Source organism: Ursus americanus, chromosome 14 (assembly GCF_024610735.1).
Source record: "Ursus americanus isolate L20-20 chromosome 14, mUrsAme1.1.p, whole genome shotgun sequence".
Taxonomy (NCBI): Eukaryota; Metazoa; Chordata; class Mammalia; order Carnivora; family Ursidae; genus Ursus; species Ursus americanus.
This window is the reverse complement of record NC_142140.1, coordinates 32,599,854-32,622,846: the sequence shown is the minus strand read 5'-3', so window position 1 is coordinate 32,622,846 and position 22,993 is coordinate 32,599,854. Positions and strand designations below refer to the sequence as shown.

At 37.1% G+C, this 22,993-nt stretch overlaps 2 protein-coding genes across 8 annotated transcripts in view; one reads left to right on the top strand and one right to left on the bottom strand.

Annotated features, from left to right (window-relative positions):
- Positions 1 to 10,000, top strand: part of APPL1 (adaptor protein, phosphotyrosine interacting with PH domain and leucine zipper 1) — a 34,582-nt gene extending 24,582 nt beyond the window's left edge. For both annotated transcript variants that reach the window (XM_045807401.2, XM_045807400.2), the window contains 9 exons: positions 83 to 174; positions 551 to 733; positions 2,194 to 2,246; positions 2,828 to 3,002; positions 3,090 to 3,126; positions 3,743 to 3,889; positions 4,652 to 4,702; positions 5,184 to 5,273; positions 6,271 to 10,000. In XM_045807401.2, coding sequence (XP_045663357.2) covers positions 83 to 174; positions 551 to 733; positions 2,194 to 2,246; positions 2,828 to 3,002; positions 3,090 to 3,126; positions 3,743 to 3,889; positions 4,652 to 4,702; positions 5,184 to 5,273; positions 6,271 to 6,417 — 975 coding nt within the window. In that variant the 3' untranslated portion in view covers positions 6,418 to 10,000. The remainder of the gene's footprint in view (positions 1 to 82; positions 175 to 550; positions 734 to 2,193; positions 2,247 to 2,827; positions 3,003 to 3,089; positions 3,127 to 3,742; positions 3,890 to 4,651; positions 4,703 to 5,183; positions 5,274 to 6,270) is intronic.
- Positions 1 to 22,993, bottom strand: part of ASB14 (ankyrin repeat and SOCS box containing 14) — a 44,233-nt gene that overhangs the window by 9,288 nt on the left and 11,952 nt on the right. For 2 of the 6 annotated variants that reach the window (XM_087866935.1, XM_087866937.1), the window contains exons 9-11: positions 16,169 to 16,322; positions 15,254 to 15,454; positions 4,735 to 6,348 (exon numbers count right to left, since the gene is read on the bottom strand). In XM_087866935.1, coding sequence (XP_087723061.1) covers positions 15,276 to 15,454; positions 16,169 to 16,322 — 333 coding nt within the window. In that variant the 3' untranslated portion in view covers positions 4,735 to 6,348; positions 15,254 to 15,275. Of the gene's footprint in view, positions 1 to 4,734; positions 6,349 to 14,195; positions 14,656 to 15,243; positions 15,455 to 16,168; positions 16,323 to 22,993 lie in introns of those variants that run through there. The other 4 variants (XR_015726666.1, XM_087866936.1, XM_087866939.1 and 1 more) reach the window with 3 other exon arrangements.

Below are 22,993 nucleotides of genomic sequence, written 5' to 3'. Positions count from 1 at the left end.
ACTCAGGAACATTCTGACAATTGTATTCAAACTTTTGGTTTCTTGCTTTACTAATTCTAGTCCTTTTTAAAAAACAAAATAGGAAATTGCTGCACGAGTAAATCAGTCAGCTTTGGAAGCGGTCACTCCTTCCCCATCTTTCCAGCAGAGGCATGAGAGTCTGCGGCCGGCAGCGTGAGTTACCAGACTTTGGGTTATTTAAAACTATATGGACTTTTGAAAGTGTCCGCAAACACTTTGCTTTTAGCAGTGCTACTTACATTAGTATGAACTAGTTCCCCCAAAACATAGAAAGTGTATTTTCAAGTTGGTAAATTTACCAGCAAGCGTGCTAAACAAATAACAATTCCAAAGTGCCCGACTGCTTTATCTCTAGATTGAGATCATTTATGTTTTTGAATTTAGTCATTGGAAAGAGAACCCTGTTATTGAAATTTTTTCTACTCCTCTCTTTGACTTACAAAATTGTATTTTCGTTTCTCATAGTTTGTATTCAATTTCAAAAGGAGAAAACTAAATGCAGTGCCTTCTGGTTTTCTTCTGTGCTCAGACAATCTCGGCCACCAACAGCTCGAACCAGCAGCTCGGGATCCTTAGGATCGGAGTCCACGAATTTGGCTGCCCTTTCTCTGGACTCTCTCGTTGCTCCAGACACTCCGATACAGTTTGACATCATTTCTCCTGTGTGTGAAGATCAGCCTGGTCAGGCAAAAGCCTTTGGCCAGGGAGGCAGGTAGGCGATGGCGTCACTGGGATCTTGTTCTGTGGTCTGTAGGGCTTATGATTCCCTTTTTGCAGTTGAGGGTCCTCTCTCACATATGTGTATCAATTATGTGGTACTTTAATTACCTAATTTTGATGGTCAGGAAAGAATCGTGCAGGTTTTCCTGTTTTGTGTCTCAGTTAAACAAGCGAAGATACTTTAGTTCTAAAAATACTTAATTTTGAATTGCTTATCAGATCTACTTCTGGTATTTGCTCTTAAAATTACAGAAGAAAATTTGATAGTCTTATCTTTAGGTCATGACTATATTTTAGAAATTGAGCATAATACATGTGCTATAGGTTTTTAAGAAAAATATCATCTTGGGTCAGATTAAGAATCTCCAGGGGTGTCTGGGTGGCTCAGTCGTTAAGCGTCTGCCTTTGGCTCAGGGCGTGATCCCACTGTTCTGGGATCGAGCCCCACATCAGGCTCCTCTGCTATGAGCCTGCTTCTTCCTCTCCCACTCCCCCTGCTTGTGTTCCCTCTCTTGTTGGCTGTCTCTATCTCTGTCAAATAAATAAAAAATCTTAAAAAAAAAATCTCCAGGAAGGTACTAAAACATTATCATGCATGAATTATTAATAAATCATCTTTTGGTTATATAACAAGAAATGTGAAAGCTGTTAGAATTTTTCTTTGGCTAATAAATTGATACTAATTTGGATATACATGGCTATGACCAAGAAAAAATAATTTGTATTTGATCACAGAAATATACTTAGCATTTGATATAATAGTTCAGACATGAATTACAGAGAACGATTTCATGTTATCTTATGCCAGCATTAATGCCACTTAGCTCTCTGTTTGCTTACAAAGTCTGTTTTGAATTATATTTTTTTCCTTCATTGTGAGTGTGCCAAGAGCCACTCACGCTGAGGAAGGCGGTAGCTCCCATCACTAATTAGGCTTTTCTTCTTGCCTTCTGTTATGTATGCCTTGAGAAATACATGTTTAAAACTAGAAAATGTTCAAATTAGCATAATTAACTTGCAGTATGTACTTAGAGGACCTAAAAAGAGGTTTTTACAATCCTAGAAAGGCCCTAGCATTTTTCTTGAGTAGCTAGAATTGAAGCTAAATCAGCTGTTCTGTCCCCCCTTTATTTAAATTCAGGGACTTTCTCAACGTGGTTTATAGATATTGGGGTGTGTGTGTGTTGTGTGTCTACATTTCAGTTCATCCACCTCTTCTAGAATGAAGCAGCATTGAGTTCAGCTTAAGTGTGAAGGCGGGGGCCTTCGTCAGAATAAGGTGGTCATCGGTAGTGTTCCTTAACAGGATACGGTATTTTAGAGCTTTGTAAAAGATGAATGTACACGTTTTTGTGATTCTTAGTTTTTAACTCCAGTTTCAATGATTGAGATTTCTTCCATATGGCTCATGATAACTGACCATTGGTTCCTAATTTTTTAAAAACTTTTCAGGCGCACAAATCCATTTGGAGAATCTGGAGGAGGTACAAAATCTGAAACTGAAGGTAAAAGAGATGTGCAATATTCTTGTATTTTAAAAATTCTCAGCAGTAAACTGTGTGAAGAATTTGTTGTTTATTCTGATATATGCTGTTTTAATGGTAGCTTTACTTCACAGTTTCTTTTTGCTTATAGTACTCAAAGTAGCAAAACTTAATCAGGCTTAAAGATTTCATTAAAATTATAGAATATCATACTTTGGACCTCACAGTCAAATTCTCAATGCAGAAGATACCCTTTAAGCTTTTCCTATCAGGTGATGTTATCATCTGGTACTAGAGCATTAACTTTTTTTCTTTTTTCAGTAACTATTTGTTTTGATAAATTTCAAACTTAAAAGCTATAAGAATAGTACAGGGAATTTTTTTTTACTCAGAACCATCAATTGTTGAAGCCTAACCTTTTGCTATTTGAATTAGAGATCTTAATTTTTCCTATGACTTGAACACTGTAGTTAGGAATAATTTCTAAATACTTCTAGGTTGAATTTTTCACTAGAAAATCTAAAAGGTGACAATTGTATTTTATTCTTAAGGCAGGGAAATGTGGGATTTAAAGATATGTAATGTACTTTGTTCTTTCATAGATTCTATTCTTCATCAGTTATTTATTGTCCGATTCCTTGGTTCTATGGAGGTGAAATCAGATGACAATCCAGATGTTGTTTATGAAACAATGAGGCAAATCCTAGCTGCCCGGGCCATCCATAACATCTTTCGTATGACAGAATCACATTTATTAGTCTCTTGTGATTGTTTAAAGTAAGTAATGACCTCCCCCTTAAAATCTATAAGAAAAAGTTTAATTTCAGCCTAATTAAAATTTGTTTTCCAAATTTTTAATTACAGGTTAATTGATCCACAGACACAAGTTACAAGGCTCACAGTGAGTTCTACATGTTTAAAGCTTTATTGGAAGTCTCTTTGTGCATATACACATCTATATCGTTATAATAACTCTGATCGTATGTATTGAAATATGCTATTAATTATGATTGTCTAAGTTATAATAAGCCTATGGCCATCTCTCCCCAAAAATTTATAATTGAACATTCCATGTACTTAAAGAATCAGTGCAATCTGGCATGAAATGTAGTTTTTTAGTATATAATGTGTGCTGCCTAGTTAATGGGATAAACACTAACAGTAGAAATTAAAAGGTGAACATGATTGAGTTTATTTTATAATTACCTGTGTTGAAATAGGTGGAGGTACGTGCTCTTAATCAATTAATAATATGGACCATTTTGGTTACTGAATTTGATTTTGTAAACTGTGTAAATGACTAATAAGTTCAATATTCAACAGTGTCTTATTCTGCCTGGTAATCCAAACCAGATAAGACATTTTTGTTCTTTGATTGCCATTCTGTTAAGAAAAAAACTTGGCTTTAATGTTCTGTTTATAATATTTTTATAACTTAGTACCTGAATTTGTCATGTTGAAGAGTGCACTTGTATTTGAAAAAATCTCGTGTTTGCTTCTGATGTTTTCTGTGGCAGTTTCCATTACCCAGTGTAGTTTTGTACGCTACACACCAGGAAAATAAGAGGCTTTTTGGATTTGTTCTTCGGACATCAGGAGGGAGAAGTGAAAGTAATCTGTCATCAGTCTGCTATATATTTGAATCAAACAATGAGGGAGAAAAGGTACATGACTTTTCAAAATGTGTTTCTGTTATGAAATATATATCCTAGTTGAAGTCCTTAGTAAGATTTCTGGAAAAAAACAAATTTGGCCTAATCCATCTGAGTTGTTTGACCAAAGCCTATTGGCTCTGAAGATAGCTGAGCTGGTGGGTAGTTTGGGTCTTCTGACTACAGACAAGGTCTTCCCTGGCCATTGGTAACTGCTGCAATCTTCTGGGCTCATGAACTTACTCTGGGAATGCAGAGTATTCCCATAATCAGCCTTTCTCAGCTGTTTTCAGCTTAGAGCAACATCAGCCTCGGCTTGCTTCATTCTTTGCAGACCTTACCATTTCAGTAAGGAATTTGAGATACCAGGAAGGTGAGGTATGTGACAGGTGAGACCCAGCAGCAGAAACTCAGGGACTCTGAAGAAAATACACAGATGCTTCATTTGGGGGCTGGAACTTTTTTTTTTTTTTGAGAGCATGAGCAGGGGGAGGGGCAGTGGGAGAGGGAGAGAATCTCAAGCATACTCTGCACTGAGCAAAGAGCCCAACATGGGACTCAACTCTGAGATCATGACCTGGGCCGAAATCAAGAGTCCGATGCTTATCCAAATGAGCCAGGTGCCCTGGGGCTGGAACATTCTTAAATCAGCTTTTACTTGAAGCAGTATATTATAATGTGTTATAAATCTAGTTATATCAGCCATTTCGATACTTGAAATTATTACTTCGATGTGAGAAATACCTGAGTTTTTCCTACTTTTTCCCCCTTTAGATTTGTGATTCTGTTGGTCTGGCAAAACAAATAGCTTTGCATGCAGAACTGGTAAGAATTCAAAATACTTAATTATCCAAGAATTTTTTTTTTTTTTTTTTTTTTAAGATTTTATTTATTTAGAGCTCACAGGCAAGGAGAGGGGCAGAGGGACAGGGAGAGAATCTCAAGCCGACTACTCACTGAGCACAGAGTTCTGTGCAGGGCTTGATATCATGACCAGAACCAAAATCAACAGTTGGATGCTTAACCAACTGAGCCCAAGTGCCCCTCCAAGAATGTTACCTAAAGTAATGTAAGAATTTTCATATTAGCAAGCAAATAAAATGATTTTGCTGTGCAAGGTTATCAGTGGATACTATTGCTGATACAGCATTTAGAATTTGGATAAGGGACTAAGAATATAAATTTTTAGTGTTTTCATATAAATATAAAAAATATGAAAAGGTTACAAAGGCAATATTAACTGAAAAGTCTAAAATTTAAAATTATTTCATATTTAATTCATTAGTTGTATTCGTCTGTTTTTCAGGATCGTCGGGCATCAGAAAAACAAAAAGAAATAGAAAGGGTAAAAGAGAAGCAACAAAAAGAACTCAGTAAACAAAAACAAATTGAAAAGGTATGTAGTCCTAGTATCTAGATCTTCTCTGATGTAATGTTTATGAAATTTCCTTAATTTGGGACTGTGATTTTCAGATTTGAATTTCCAAGTGACAGTCTGTTTCTGCCTCCTCAGCCACTGTATAACCAGATGGTTCATAGCACAGCAGAAAAGGAAGAGATCTGTCTTCTGAGAGGATGTTTACATTGTAGTTACTGACATGTAGTTGACTTGCTGCTTAGCAGACATACCAGAACTTTTATGTTTCCATATTCTAGTGAAGGTTGTTGCTATCAAAGCAGGTCTTTTGAGAGGCCGTGTGTGTGTGTGTGTGTGTATAGACTTAACTGCCATTGCTGACATCTTTATTAGTCTCCAGGAATGTATATATATTTATATAAATACTTAGTGGTACCAGGAGTGTCAAATCATTGTCCATCCAACAGGATAATTTTAAGTTAGGCAAGTTTCAGAGCAAAATCTGGAGAATGCATTAGATAGTGATGCATGAGATTGTAAGACCCAGTTATGGGTTGTGGCATTGGCAGTGGAAAAGAGAGCTTTGTGGGATACTTTGAGTACAGATCAGCAGGAATTGGAAATGGATTGGACTTATGGACAATGAAGTTGAAGCTTCCTTGCTAGGTTAGGCTAAGAGAGGGTGACAACTGATTTAGCAAGATAAGTTGGACAGAGGGGGAAGGGTAGGGATGTGGAGTGATCCATTTTGAGCCTTTTATGGGGTAGATTGTGAGAGAGAACAATGGTCTGAATGTTGTTGTTGGCCATAAAAATGGAGAAGAGGGCAATGTTAGCTTTTATAGGAGTTCTCCAACAGTGCCAAAATTCACTTCGGAGTTGCACTGTTTGTGTGTAGCCTTTGTTTTCGGTAAGTTGCCAGAATTATGCATAAATGTTTATGACAGAAGGATTGAAGTGGCTTAAGTATGTATTTTAAATGCATAGTTTTGCTTTTGGTTGCAAACAATAGTTTCTTTTCTGTCTTTTCTACTAGGACTTAGAAGAACAAAGTCGCTTGATAGCTGCTTCCAGTAGACCAAACCAAGCCAGTAGTGAGGGGCAGTTTGTTGTCCTTAGCAGTAGCCAGTCAGAAGAGAGTGATTTGGGAGAAGAAGGAAAGAAAAGAGAGTCAGAAGCATGAACTTATCCTTGCTTTTTGGTTGGTATTTCCCCCCCTTGGAATTTATTGACAGTTTCTGTGGTGAAATGGCACAAGGTAACAACTATGTTGAAATATCAAGGAGACTAAAGTTTATCTTTGCTTGTTTAACTTCACTTTTTAAAATAAGATTGACCTTGATCACTTAGGTTGGCATTGATTTTTCTTTTTTCCTTAAAAATAATATACTATGCAGTAACATCAAATTCCACGTGTCAAAGAGAAACCTGTTCATCTCCTTGAAGTAGATTGCTGAGGAATTACACTTGCTCAAGCCTTTTTTTCCTTCAAAAAGTGAACTTGTATTGTAATTGGCTCTGACCATAAGAAACCTGTTATCTTCAGCTTCAGGTAGTATGGATATGCTCCGTCTTCTCATTAGGAACATTTTTGCTGGCAGTGAGGAAGCTTTCAACTGAATCAGTTCAAAACCCTTTATACAGAGAATTCTACAAGTTTGCAAATATTTTAATTATTAAATGTGCAATAGAACTTTTATATAAAATAATTAGAAAAGATTTTAGACTTAAGGTTTCAAATTGTGGCAGGTGGTACTGTGATTTCAGGGCACTTTCTTAGATTGCTCACATTTCTCTGATGTATTACACCTGATGCCAGTGGGAAAGAAGCTTAAGTGTCTTCAGTTCAAGATTGATACAGCCCGTGGCATGTAATTCTCACTTTCTTAGTTCTCAGGTTGGGACTTGTATTATTGCTGCAGAGCAGTAATGGTTAAAATAAGATTTTGGAATTTATTAAAAGGGATTTTTTTTGTTCAAGTACATTTTAGATTAGGACTTAACATGTAAAGATATTGTTAGAGGATAACTTCGTATTTTCTGCATTGCGTGAAATAATTTTTATTGAAAATCAAGTGACGTTTCAAAAGAAATTCTATAACAGTTGTTTCCTGCTTAAAGTAAAAAATGCCCAGAGTTTAGTTTAGAAGATGTAATCTTTTAAATTTCAGACTGATATGCACAGTATTTTCATAATTCCATGTTTTGATAAAATACTGATCACCACTTTATATCCACAAAGGCAAATAACTAATATATGAGAATAGAATTTGCACTAATTATTGTAAATACTTGTACTCTCAAATGAGTAAAAGGTCTAATTCCATGAAAGATTGAAAGGAAATTGAATGTTTGGTTTAACAGTGACCAAGGAAGATTTTTAGCTTGGTGCCAAGGTTAAAATGACATTTCTCTACTGCCATGTCAAAACTTGATTTTTTTTTAACATTGCTGATAGAAATTATGTTCCTTTGTTTCACATGTAAAACTATATAGAATCAAGGTAGTTAAATATATTGAATAAAATAGTCATTTAAAATTTTCAAGAGATTAGCCACTTCAAGACTAATTATATAAGGGAAAAAGCCCTTTGTTCTTTGCTACAGTCTTTCCTTAGTTCTGAGTTAGAGATGGCGTCTGTTTTAGCTCTCACAATACCGGGTGGCTGTTCCACACTGTATGCACACTGGTTTCTGTGGAAGGGGATAATTATGTATAGGATCATGATATTCTTTGTATCCATGTGCCAAATGGGAATAATGATTACTTGATAATCATTATTTTGAAGCCCTATGTTACCAAAACCTATAGTAACAAAGTAGAAGTTGATGGAATACTTTTGAAGAAGGCTGATTTCGTGCTTACTAAGAGGGAATGTTTTCACAGTAGTTGGTCCATCATTCTTTTGGTAGAAGTTGAAATTTCTGTGCTCAGCACTTGATTAGTCATGGTAGGTCCTGCTCTTAAGACCTTTTTGAGAATTAGTAAGCTCTCTGTTTCATAAAGTCTTTTGTTTATGCTAGTAAGTGGTCACCTCACAGTTCAGATGAAACTGGTCACCGACGATGCAGGTGGTGACCTCAGGAGGCAGTGCTACTAGGCTGCTGCTGTGCCTGGTCGCGAGGTGCTCCCCATCACCAGTACTCTGGCTGCCCAAAGGCTAGAGGCACTGGCCGACTTGGGGATGCTGGACAAACTATAGATCCTTTTAAGTCATGTTTTGATAGGAATTTCGACAACAGCACACCCATTTCCACAGATCAGACCAAAGAGCATTCCAACACCAAATAGAAGTTGTGTGGAATTTTAGATATTTCAACTTTTGGTCCATTGCTATAGAACTATATGAACTATTCCATATTGCAGATAGTTAAGCATCAACTTTAAAAAACTCACCTTTTTTGTTTGAAGAAGGCTGCCTGTGGGTTTCTGCATAATGTTAAAGCTGATCTTGGTTTGTTACCTTTGAAATCCCTTCTGGCTCTTGGATGCTTTGGTGATGATTGAATCAGAATTTGGGATAGCTTTCTCAGATTCAGTCTTACACTTGTATTAGAAATTAACAAAATCGGGGGCGCCTGGGTGGCACAGCGGTTAAGGCGTCTGCCTTCGGCTCAGGGCGTGATCCTGGAGTTCCGGGATCGAGCCCCACATCAGGCTCCTCTACTATGAGCCTGCTTCTTACTCTCCCACTCCCCCTGCTTGTGTTCCCTCTCTCACTGGCTGTCTCTATCTCTGTCAAATAAATAAATAAAATCTTTAAAAAAAAAAAAAAAAAATTAACAAAATCGATTCTTTAAAAGAAATAAAGTCTACCTAATTCAGCTATGCACTCTGCTACCTATAGGAACAGTACTTTTCTAACGATGGTAATGAAGTCAATAGACAGGAAACTAATTACTCCTTCTCCCTTTAAAAATTTTAAAACTTGCTAACAACAGACTGAACAGAGATCCCCAAAGCCAGTCTAGTTTTTGGCATTTCTACAATGATTAGTTTGTGTTTAATTTCAAAAGAATTCTGAGGCTCTAGGCGTGGTGAAATTGCTTTTATGCTTGGGAAAAGGGTAGTAGGGTATGCACAACATTCTATGTAATATACAGTCTTGTGTGGTAAAGGCATCTGAATTAAGTTTGTGTAGGAACTCCAATGTTTAAGATTTGAATCTTACTATAAATGCTGACAGACCCTAAGATCCCATGTATTGCAAAACCTTCTGCTACCTGAATAAAATGAAAATACTAACATTGGTTTTGACAACCTCCTAGCATTCAAATTGTACTTTAAATATTCAAACACACTGATTGTAGCAAGCCAGCCTCTCATTTTATTTTAAGCAACCTTGGCTTACTCTTTCATGGATTTTCTTCTTCTGCATCAAAAAGATTTGAAACTGGAACTATACTACACTTTTTAACTAGTCTCTTGTGGCTGTACTCATGTAATTTACTTCAGCTAAAATGAGAACTGGGATTAAGTTATAACTAATGTGCAAAACTGCTTTGTATATTTGGTGATTTTGTAATGTTAAGTGAATTGGTTCTTATCTCACTGATACTATTAATCATGCATATATACAATTAAAAATCATGCTACATTTCCCTTTAGAATTGAAGAACTCAACTTTACGTAATGGTGGTATACATGTGGGGTGGAGAGCTTATTTTTTTCATTTTGTCAAAGTAGGTATTCTCTGACAAGGCTCCAGGATATATGCTGTTAGGAGATTTTTAATGTATAATAAAGTCCATGATTTTTGTATAGTCTTTTTTGTATGAAGTATTTGATATATACTCTCTGAATTTTATTTCAAGTAATTCCAAATGATGCTTGTGAAACAAATGGACTTTTTAATATAACATTTAAAATTACACATCTAGCCCCACTGCAATTCCATAACAGCTAAAATGGAAAAAAAAAAAAAAAAAAAAAAAGATGTCACTTACCTGGGAAATAATACAAATTCCTCACTAGTGACTTTTTTCCTTTTAGAAAAACAGACTGCTCAATAATTATCCTGCACATGTTACAGACAATATATACTTGCTATGGTTGGCCCTATTCAAAGAAATAAATATAATTTAAAGGGGCAGGTTATTGTATACACCAGCTTAAGTGGGTTGGCCTGTAATTTTAATACTAACATATATTTGGCTCATGTGCTCTTTATATTTTTTTTCCTATAACACCAAGTTCTTTTCTTCTACTGGGAGTTTCTGTTCTAATTTGTTTTTATAAAATATATATACTTTTAGAAGGTCCAGGAGTAGGTGAAACTATAGAATTATATAATTTATCTAAGTGTATGTATATCCTAAATATATTTGTATATTGACATATCTATAATCCACTACTCACTTATAAACGGACACCACAATTTGATTAAAAAAATAAAAATTATTCATGCTAGCAAATTTTGCAAGTTTTTAATGTGAAAATTGTATCATAAAAGTAATTTTAAGTCTGTGCTTACTCAATTAGTCTGTATAGCCATGAATCCCTACATCAGAAAGAAGTCCTATAACTTCAGTTTCCCTAAGATGGACTGTATTATGCTAAAAAAGTATACTAACAGTAAACATATAAACAACAAGGCTATGTTGACTGGGTCTGTGGTGAAAATGGACCTACATCATCCTGCCTACCACTCTGTTCTTATTGATGTGCCATCTAAATGCCACATGAGGTGGCTGAATATATATCTTCTTTGCTCATTTTTTCACATATACAAACCTGTACTTACCCGCAGTGTAGAACATAGAGAAATAAAAAGTTAACCAACATTGTGTAACTGGTGAGAGAAGTTTATGGCAATACAGGCCTGCCTCAAGAAGCAAGAAAAATCTCAAAAAACCTAACTTTACATCTAAAGGAACTAGCTAAAGAACAAAGAAAACCCCACACCAGCAGAAGGAAGGAAATAATAAAGATTAGAGCAGAAATAAGTGATTTAGAAACAAAAAATAGAAAAGATCAATGAAACCAGGAGCTGGTTCATTGAAAAGATCAACAAAATTGATACACCTCTAGCCAGACTCATAAAAAAATCGAAATAAAGTAGGAATAACACTACAGAAATATAATTGTAAGAGAGTACTATGAAAAATTATATGCTGACAAATTGGACAACCTAGAATAGATAAATTCTTAGAAGCATAACCTACCAAAACTGAAAAACTTGAATAGACCAATAACCAGTAAAGAAAATGAATCAGTAATAAACTCCCAATAAACAACAATCCAGGACCAGATGGCTTCAGAGGTAATTCTACCAAACTTTTACAGAATTAATACCTACTCTTCTCAAACAAGTCCAAAAAATAGAAGAGGAAGGAAAACTTCCAAATTTGTTCTATGAGGACAGTATCACCCTGATAGCAAAATCAGATAAAGACACCACCAAAAAAGTGAACTACGGGCCACTATCTCTGATGAACATAGATGCAGAAATCAAGAAAATACTAGCAAACAGAATCCAACAATACATTAAAAGAAACATTCACCACAATCGAGTGGGACTTATTCCCAGGATGCCAGGGTGGTTTGATATTCACAAATCAACATGATACGTCACATCAATAAGAGGATAAAAACCATTTCATCCTAATAGATGCAGATGTTGACAAAGTACAACATCTATTCATGATAAAAACCCTCAACATGGGGGCTCCTGGGTGGCGCAGTCGTTAAGTGTCTGCCTTCGGCTCAGGGCGTGATCCCAGCATTCTGGGATCGAGCCCCGCATCAGGCTCCTCTGCTGGGAGCCTGCTTCTCCCTCTCCCACTCCCCCTGCTTGTGTTCCCTCTCTCGCTGGCTGTCTCTGTCAAATAAATAAAATCTTAAAAAAAAAAGAAACCCTCAACAAAGTATGTCTAGAGGGAACATACCACAATAAAGGCCACATATAAAACCCCAGTGAACATCATACTCATTGGGGAAAAGCCAAAAGCTTTTCCCCTAAGGTCAGGAACAAGACAAAGATGTCCACTCTCCCCACTTACTCAAGATAGTACTGGAAACCCTAGCCACAGTGGTTAGACAACAAAAAGAAAGAAAATGCATCTGAATTGATAAGGAAGAAGTAAAACTTTCACTACATGCAGATGACATGATACTGTATATAGAAAGCCCTAAAGACTCCACCAAAAAATTGCTAGAACTGATAAATGAGCTCAAAGTTGCAGGACACAAAATCAATGTACAGAAATTGGTTGCATTCCTATACACTAATAATGAAGCAGCAGAAAGTGACATTAAAGGCAAACCAAGAAACAGACTCTTGAGAACAAACTGATGGTTACCAGAGGGGAGGTGGGTGGGGGGATGGGTTAAATAGATGATGGGGATTAAGGAGGGCACTTGTGATGATCACCAGGTATGTATGGAAGTGTTGAATCACTATATTGTACACCTGAAACTAATATCACACTATGTTAACTAAGTAGAATTTAAATAAAAACTTAAACCCCCCCATTTACAATTGCACCAAAAATAACAAAATATCTAGGAATAAATTTAACCAAAGAGATGAAAGACCCATACTCTGAACACTGTAAAACATTGATGAAAGAAACTGAAGATGACACAAAGAAATGGAAAGACATTCCATGCTCATGGATTGGAAAAACAAATATTGTTAAAATGTCTATACTACCCAAAGCAGTCTACAGATTTAATGCAATCCCTTTCAAAATACAGCATTTTTCTTGGAACTAGAACAATCCTAAAATTTATATGTAACCACAAAAGACCCTAAATAGCCAAAGCAATCTTGGAAAAGAAAAAACTGGAGGTATCATAGTTTCAGGCTTTCAAGTTACATTACAAAGCTGTAGTAATCAAAACGTATGGTACTGGCATAAGAATAGACGCTTAGCTCAATGGAACAGAATAGAAAACCCAGAAATAAGCCCACAATTCAATGGTCAATTAATCTTTGACAAAAGAGGCAAGAATATACAATGGGGAAAAGGTCTCTTCAACAAATGGTGTTGGGAAAACTGGAGCACTTTCTGACACCATACACAAAAATAAAATGTTTTAAGAACCTAAATGTGAGATGTGTAACTAAAAATCCTAGAAGAGAGCACAGGTAGTAATGTCTCTGACATCAACCATAGCAACATTTTTCTAGATATGTCTCCTGAGGCAAGGGAAACAAAAGCAAAAAAACAAACTATTGGGACTACATCAAAATAAAAAGATGGACAGCAAAGGAAACAATCAAAACTACAAGGCAGCCTGCCGAATGGGAGAGGATATTTGCAAATGACACATCCAATAAAGGGTTAGTATCAAAACAGATAACTGATAGAACTCAAACCCAAGAAACAAATAATCCAGTTAAACAATGGGCAGAAGACATGAACAGACATTTCTCCAAAGAAGACATACAGATGGCCAACGGACACATGAAAAGATGCTGCACATCACTCATCAGGGAAATGCAAATCAAAACTATTATGAGATTCCTCACACTTGTCAGAATGGCTAAAATAAAAAACACAAGTGTTGGTGAGGATGTGGAGAAAAAGGAACACACGTGCACTGTTGGTGGGAATGCAAACTGGTGCAGCCACTCTGCAAAACATATGGAGTTTCCTCAAAAAGTTAAAAATAGAACTACCACATAATCCAATAACCACACTACTGGGTATTTACCCCCAAAATACAAATTCCTAATTTAAAGTGCTATATGCTCTCCTGTTTATTGCATCATTATTTATAATAGCCAAATTATGGAAGCAGCCCAAGTGTCCATCAATAGATGAATGGATAAAGAAGAAGTGGTGTACATACACAATGGAATATTCAGCCATAAAAAAGAATGAAATTTGCCATTTGCAACAACATGGATGGATCTAGAGTATAATGCTAAGTGAAATAAGTCAGAGAAAGACAAATACCATGTGATTTTACCCATATGTGGAACTTAACAAATGAGCAAAGGGGGGAAAAAAGAAAAAAAAAAAAAAGACCAAGAAATAGAATCTTGACTGTAGAGAACAAACTGATAGTTGCCAGAGGGGGGGGGGGTGTGGGGGGATGGGTGAAATAGGTGATGGGGATTAAGGAAGGCACTTGTGATGAGCACTGAATAATGTATAGAATTATTGAATCACTATATTGTACACCTGAAACTAACACTGTATGTTAACTGGAAGGCATTAAAATAAATAAATATAACTTTCCATCAGTGAGCCCCTCTTGGGTGTTTAGTATTGCACTAGGTTCAGTACAGAATCATAAGCCACTTGAAAACACTTTTAATTTCTATTGAAGTGATAACATTAGCCAATAAATGGTAACCCTTAGCCAGGGTTTTGTAGAGAAAAGGACCACAAGTTTCCCATTTAATGATGACATTGCAATTGAAAGTTCTATTTCGGTTAACCGGAACATTCCACTTCAACGCAGGGCTCTACAAGTAAACACACACTTAGCTGGCCTTGGGACTTTTATACAAGAACAGCTAACTTGTAGGTCAAGTAATGGGGTCAGTATTTTAGTCAATGTAATTACTAAGACATTTTATGTATGTACTTCTCTATAAAAAGAATTAGTTATCTTGAATTATTAGAGGTGGAGGTGGCATCTGTTGTTTTGACATGTAGAAATGTAGTTCATACATTTAATGTAAAATCAATAGAGTGAGAACTGATGTATTTCTGCTAATTGAAATTTTAAGGCTTGGGTTTAGTTTTTTAATTAATTAATTTATTTATTTTTTATTTTTTTAACTGCCGTTCAGAATGCTCCTGAGAAGCAATATCAAGTCCCCTGTAGGGACTTGAACTCATGATCCTGATCAAGACCTGAGCTGGGATCAAGAGTCGGACACTTAACTGACTGAGCCACTCGGGCTCCCTGAGAGACAATATTGAGCATATTAAGAAAGAATAGGAATACCAGTATTAAGAAAGAATGTAGACTGCATTGAGATTTTAGTGCAAGCTAAAGTGAGAAATAATCATATATAATAAGTCAAACTTTAAGAAATACAGCTTACAGAATTATACCTTTTCATCCAGAACAGTTTGACTACCAGGGTCCTGTAAAAATTCCTTGTTCATAAAGGTCGTATTCTTTGTAGAGGACATACGCTTTGAGACGGTTTGGCAACGGAAGGAAGGACATGAAGACCGGGCAGCGCAGACGTAGGCGCCCCATACACTGCCGGATCTTCAGGCGGCACAGATGTCTGAGGGGCCGAGGGTTTGCTAAAACGATAGAAACACATGTTATCCGAAGGAAAGAGAATTGCTTCATTTTTTAGTGATCTTAGGGTTTAGTCAGCAAATGTGTGTTAAACTTAAGCCACTCTAATTTGCATTTGCAGTGTCTAAATGGAAAAGGTAATAGGGAAACAACCTTCCCTTCTTGCAGTCCTTCCTGTCGATGTGTTTTCAGAACCAGACTCCAAAGACTGGCGTCAGTTGTGGGTCTGAAGTCCTTTAATCTATGTGTATTAACCAACCCCTGGCCTTGCCCTGTCCCTCAGGGCCAGGGTAAGAACTAAAGTTCACCACCCTGTGGGGAAACTAGATAAAAGAAATCTTCTTGACTGATGTGCTACTGTGAAAGAATGTGGTTTGAAGGGTCATTTGATATTCTCTGCAGGCTTTGATTTTACTTTTTCTCATTCCTATTTTCATTGCCATGTCATAGCTTCTAATTCCTATATCTACAGTGTTCCAGATGATTAAGAGAAAGGTATTACCTACCATATAATATGTGATTACCTAATAGAGTTTATCTACAGGAAATGGTGATAAGAACAAATTAAGTTATAAATAGTAACTTTTTAGATAGGAATAGTATTTTCCTTGGTTTAAGGAAAGCTTTTAACCAGAATGTTTTACTAAGCAAATAAGAATGTAAATACCCAATAGTGTTTTTGGTAAGAATCTTCTACAAGAAAGAAGGGTACTCACTCAAGATAAAATGGATTTCTGACCAGAGCCCCTGTTTTTGGAGCACAGCTTTCAACTTTGAACAGATTCGAACTTGGTCAACATAATCAAGCATCACTCGAACAACCTTCCCAGAGAGATGTTGCAGCCATGACAATGTTATTACTTCACAGAACTGAGGAAGAAAATTGGAACTATGAATGTAAATGAAAAATTTAAGTATCTATAGTGTTTAGAGCACTAAACTCACAGTCAGGAACCAAGGTCTCAAGTCCCTCATTTGTAAACAAAGGCATTGAACAAGGAAATTAATTTTTTTAAAGATTCATTTATTTTGGGGGGGAGGGGCAGAGGGAGAGGGAGAGAGAATCCTCAAGCAGAATCCCCACTGAGCACAGAGCCTGTTGTGGGTCTCGATCCCAGGACCCTGAGATCATGACCTGAGCCGAAATCAAGAGTTGGCTGCTTAACTGACTGAGCCACCCAGGCAACCCAGGGAAATTATTTCTTAGCTCTAACATTTGGAAAAATATTTACTACTGTATCATCAGAACTATTTAAGATATAACCAGGTGTGAAAGAGAGAGTTACCTAATACCTATTGTCCCCTTTGGTTGGCCACATGGCTATCTGGAATAAAGATCACCTTTCCAGCTACCGTGCACCTAGACATGGCCACCTAACTGAGTTCTAGCTAGCGAGATGAGAGTGGAAGTGTAGCAACCCCCAGAATGCACTTAAAGGAGAGCAAGGTGTGTGCTGCTGCTTCCTGCCTGCCCACTAGCTTGCTGGAATGTGGACACAAGTTTCTCTTGTGATCACGGAGCTGTCCAGTTAGAAGGCTGTTTATCTCTGGCCTTTACTTATGTGAGCGAGGAATGAGCCATCTTATTAACGCCACTCTCATTTTGAATTTTCTATCATTCATCACCTACTCCTCATGCCCGAAGGATAGTTTCTGTCTGTAGGTCATTTACACACTGCTAGCAAGGTGCCCATGTGAGAAGTCAAATAGTACTAAATAAAAAGTCAGGAAATAATACAAGATGATATACACCTAAATGCCATCTCCTACATTAATTATAACCTAAAAATAATATACAATATTAAAACAATATGTTGCCTTTCACTTTTCAGAATTGATTCAAAGTACTTTCTGCATTTCACTGTTTGATTTTTGCTTTGATTTTAATATGAACTCAGGTATTTCTAGTGCATCTACTCTGTACTGAGCACAGATGTCTAAGCTGAGGAAAGTGGTGAGCAGGAACTTACACTGACGTATTTGTGGAGGAGACACATAATCAGAAAATGTTAAAAGGATAATTTCACAAACTGGTAAGTGCTATAAAAGAAATGGGCAACATAATAAGATTAGGGATAACAACTACCTTAGGTAAGGTGGACAGATAGGAAGGGTCTCTTTGAGGAGGTAACACTTGAAACCTGAAAAGTGGCAGCTTTTTGAAAAGCCGGGGGTGTGCTCTAGTTGGGGGAAATAGAAGTGACCAGTTAGGTGGGGAAATAGGAGACTGGTGTGATGAAAGCCAGGAGAAAAATGTCTCAAGAAGAAGGAGGTGGTCGAGTCCAAGATGCTGGAGGAGTAGGCGACCATAGTTTCATCTGGTCCCAGGAATTCAGCTAGATAGCTATCAAATCATTCTGAACACCTGTGACCTCAACCAGAGATCTAAGAAAAGAATAACTGCAACTCTACAAATAGAAAAGCAACCACTTTCCGCAAGAATGACAAGACGGAAAAACTCACCTAAAAAAAAAAAAAAAAAAAGAACAAGAGGCAGTATTGACTGCCAGGGCCCTAATCAGTATGAACAGAAGTAAGAACTCTGTTGGAAGTAGAGTTGAGATAACAACTATAAAGAATACTAGCTGGGCTTGAAAAAAAGCATAGAAGACACTAGAGAATCCCTTTCTGGAGAAATAAAAGAACTAAAATCTAATCAAGTCAAAATCAAAAAGGCTATTAATGAGATGCGATAAAAATGGAGCCTGTAACTGCTAGGATAAATGAGACAGAAGAAAGACTTAATGATATATGGGGCGCCTGGGTGGCTCAGTCGTTAAGCATCTGCCTTCAGCTCGGGTCACAGTCTCAGGATCCTGGGTTCGAGCCCCACATCAGGCTCTCTGCTCAGTGGGAAGCCTGTTTCTCCATCTCCTGCTCCCCCTGCTTGTGTTCCCTCTCTCGCTGTGTCTCTCTCTGTCAAATAAATAAAATCTTTAAAAAAAAAAAAAAGGAAAGACTTAATGATATAGAATACAAAATGATGGAGAATAAAGAAGCTGAGAAAAAGATAATTACTGGATCATGAGGGGAGAATTCAAGAGAGAAATGATATCATAAAGCAAAATAATATTAGAATAATTGGGATCCTAGAAGAAGAGGAAAGAGAGAAAGAGAGAGAGAGAAGAGCAGAAGGTATACTGGAGCAAATTATAACAGAATTTTCCTAATCTGGGGAAGGAAACAGGCATTCAAGTCCAGGAGGCACAGAGAACCCCCCTCAAAATCAATAAAAATAAAACAACACCTCAACGTATAATAGGTGAAACTTGCAAATCTCAGAGACAAAGAGAAAATCCTGAAAGCAGATTGGGACAAGAGGCCTGTAACCTACAAGGGTACAAACATTAGACTGGCAGCATACCTATCCACAGTCCTGGAAGGCCAGAAAAGACTGGCATGATCTATTCAGGGTGCTAAATGAGAAAAACATGCAGCCAAGAATACTTTATCGAGCTAGATGTCATTCAGAATAGAAGGAGAGATAAAAAGCTTCCAGGACAAATAGAAACTAAAAGAATTTGTGAACACTAAACCAGCCCTGCAAGGAATATTAAAGGGGATCCTTTAAGTGAAAAGAGAGCCCCAAAGTAACATAGACCAGAAGGGAACAGAGACAATATACAGAAACAGAGACTTTACGGATAATACAATGGCACTAAATTCATATCTTTCAGTAATTACTCTGAATGTATATGGGCTAAATGCCCCCAGTCAAAAGACACAGGGTATCAGATCGGATAAAAAAAGCAAGACCCATCCATATGCTGTCTGCAAGAGACTCATTTTAGACCCAAAGACACCTCCAGATTGAAAGTGAGGGGATGGAAAACCATTGATCATGTAACAGACCTCAAAAGAAAGCTGAGGTAACAATCCTTATATCAGACAAATTAGATTTTAAACCAAAGACGGTAACAAGAGATGAGGAAGGACACTATGTCATAATTAAAAGGTCTATTGAACAAGATCTAACAACTGTAAATATTTATGCCTCTAACATGGGAGAAGCCAATTATATAAACCATTAATAACAAAATTAAAGAAACATTGATAATTATACAACAATAGGAAGGGACTTTAACACTACACTCACTGCAATGGACAGATCATCTAAGCAGAAGATCAACAAGGAAACAAGGTCTTTGAATGACACACTGGACCAGATGGACTTCACAGATACATTCAGGGCATTCCATCCTAAAGCAACAGAATACACACTCTTCCTCTTTTTTATTTTTATTTTTATTTTGTTATATTAGTCACCATACAGTACATCCTCAGTATTTGATTCAATGTTCCATGATTCATTAAGAATACACATTCTTCTCGAGTGCACATGGAACATTCTCCAGAATAGATCACATACTGGGTCACAAATCAGGTTTCAACCAGTACCAAAAAATTGGGATCATTCCCTACATATTTTTGGACCACAAGGCTTTGGAACTGGAACTCAATCATGAGAGGAAGTTTGGAAAGAACTCCATTACAGGGATGTCTGGGTGGCTCAGTCGGTTAAGCATGTGCCTTCAGCTCAGGTCATGATTCCAGAGTCCTGAGATCGAGTCCTGCATCAGTCTCCTTGCTCAGCAGGGAGCCTGATTCTCCCTCTGCCTGTCATTCCCCCTGCTTGTGCGCTCTCTCTCTCTCTCTCTCTCTCTTGCAAATAAATAAATAAAAATCTTAAAAAGAAAAAAGAACTCAAATTCATGGAGACTAAAGAGCATCCTACTAAAGAATGACTGGGTCAACCAGGAAAGTAAAGAAGAATTTAAAAAATTCATTAAAACAAATGAAAATGAAAACATAATTGTTCAAAATCTTTGGGATGCAGCAAAGGTGGTCTTAAGAGAGAAGTAGATAGCAACACAAGCCTTTCTCAAGAAACAGGAAAGGTCTCAAATATACAACCTAACCTTACACCTAAAGGAGCTGGAGAAAGAACAGCAAATAAAGCCTAAACCCAGCAGAAGAGAATTCATAAAGATTAGAGCAGAAATCAATGAAATAGAAATCAAAACAACAATAGAACAGACCAACAAAACTAGGAGCTGGTGCCTTGAAAAAAATAATATTGATAAACCCCGGGACAGACTTATCAAAAAGAAAAGAGAAAAGACCCAAATAGGGACACCTGGGTGGCTCAGCTGGTTAAGTGTCTGCCTTCTGCTCATCTCATGATCCCAGGGTCCTGGGATGGAGTCCTGTGTTGGGCTCCTTGTTCATCAGGAAGCTTGCTTCCCCCTCTGCCTGCTGCTCCCCGTGTTCTCTTTCTCTCTGACAAATAAATAAAATCTTAAAAAAATGAAAAGACCCAAATAAATAAAATCATGAATGAAAGAGGAGAGTTACATTCAATACTGAAGAATACAATTTTAAGAACATGTTATAAGCAACTTTATGCCAACAAATTAGGCAATCTGGAAGAAATGTATGCATTCTTAGAGACATCTAAGCTACCAAAATGGAAACAGGAAGAAACAGAAAACCTGAACAGACCCATAACCAGCAAGGAAATTGAAGCAGTAATCAAAAATCTCCCAACAAACAGGAGTCCAGGGCTGGATAGCTTCCCAGGGGGAATTCTACCAAATATTTAAAGAAGAAAAAATATTTACTCTTCTGAAACTGATTTCAAAAAATAGAAATGGAAGGAAAACTTCCAAACTCTCTCTATGAGACCAGCATTACCTTTACCAAAAACCAGGTAAAGATCCCACCACAAAGGAGAAAACAGACCAATATCCCTGATGAACATGGATGCAAAAATTCTCACCAAGATACTAGCCAATAGGATCCAACAGTACATTAAAAGGATTATTCACCACGACCAAGTGGGATTTATTCCCGGGCTGCAAGAGGAGTTCAACATCTGCAAATCAATCAATGTGATACACTATATTAATAAAAGAAAGGACAAGAACCATATGATCCTCTCAATAGAAGCAGAAAAAGTATTTGACAAAAGACAGCATCCTTTCTTAAAACTCTTCACAGTGTAGGGATAGAGGGAACATACCTCAATATCATAAAGCCATCTACAAAAAGCCCACAGCAAATATCATTCTCAATGGAGAAAAACTGAGAGCTTTCCCCCTAAGGTCAGGAACATGGCAGAGATGTCCACTGTCACCACTGCTATTCAACATAGTACTAGAAATCGTAGCCTCAGCAATCAGACAACAGAAAGAAATAAAAGTCATCCAAATAAGCAAAGAAGAAGTCAAACTCTCACTCTTTGCAGATGATATGATACTCTTCGTGGAAAACCCATAAGATTCACCCCAAAATTGCTAGAACTCATACAGAAATTGAGCAAAGTGGCAGGATATAAAATCAATGCACAGATATCGGTTGCATTCTATACACTAACAGTGAGACAGAAGAAAGAGAAATTGAGTCAATCCCACTTAAAATTACACCAAAACCATAAGACACCTAGGAATAAACCTAACCAAAGAGGCAAAGGATCTGTACTCAGAAAACGATAGAATACTTGTAAAGGAAATTGAGGAAGACACAAAGAAATGGAAAAACGTTCCATGCTCATGGATTGGAAGAAGAAATATTGTTAAAATGTCTATGCTACCTATATTCAATGCAATCCTTATCAGAATACCATCAAGTTTTTTCACAGAGCTGGAACAAATAATCCTAAAATTTGTAGGGACCAGAAAAGACTCCAAATAGCCAAAGGAATGTTGAAAAAGAAAGCCAAAGCTTGTGGCATCACAATTCCAGACTTCAAGCTATATTTCAAAGCTGTAATCATTAATACAGTATGGTACTGGCACAAAAACAGACACACAGATCAATGGAACAGAATAGAGAATCCAGAAAAGGACCCTCAACTCTATGGTCAACTAATCTTCAATAAAGCAGGAAAGAATATCCAATGGAAGAAAACCACTCTTCAACAAATGGTGTTGGGGAAATTGGACAGCCACATGTAGAAGAATGAAACTGGACCATTTCTTTACATCATATACAAAAATAGACTCAAAAAAGATGAAAGACCTAAATGTGAGACAGGAATCCATCAAAATCCTAGAGGAGAACACAGGCAGCAACCTCTGTGACCTTGGCTGCAGTAAGTTCTTGCTAGACACGTCTCTGAAGGCAAGGGAAACAAAGGCAAAAATGAACTATTGGGACTTCATCAAGATAAAAAGCTTTTGCACAGCAATGGACACAGTCAACAAACCCAGAAGACAACCTACAAAATGGAAGAAGATATTTGCAAATGTCTTATCAGATAAAGGGCTAGTATCCAAAATCTATAAAGAACTTATTGAACTCAACACCCAAAGAACAAATAATCAAGAAATGGGCAGCAGATATGAACAGACATTTCTCCAAAGAAGACAACCATTTGGCCAACAGACTCATGAAAAAATGTTCCACATCACCGGGCATCAGGGAAATACAAATCAAAACCACAATGAGAGGGGCGCCTGGGTGGCTCAGTCAGTTAAACATCTGCTTTCAGCTCAGGTCATGATCCCAGTGTCCTGGAATCAAGCCCCACATCTGGCCCC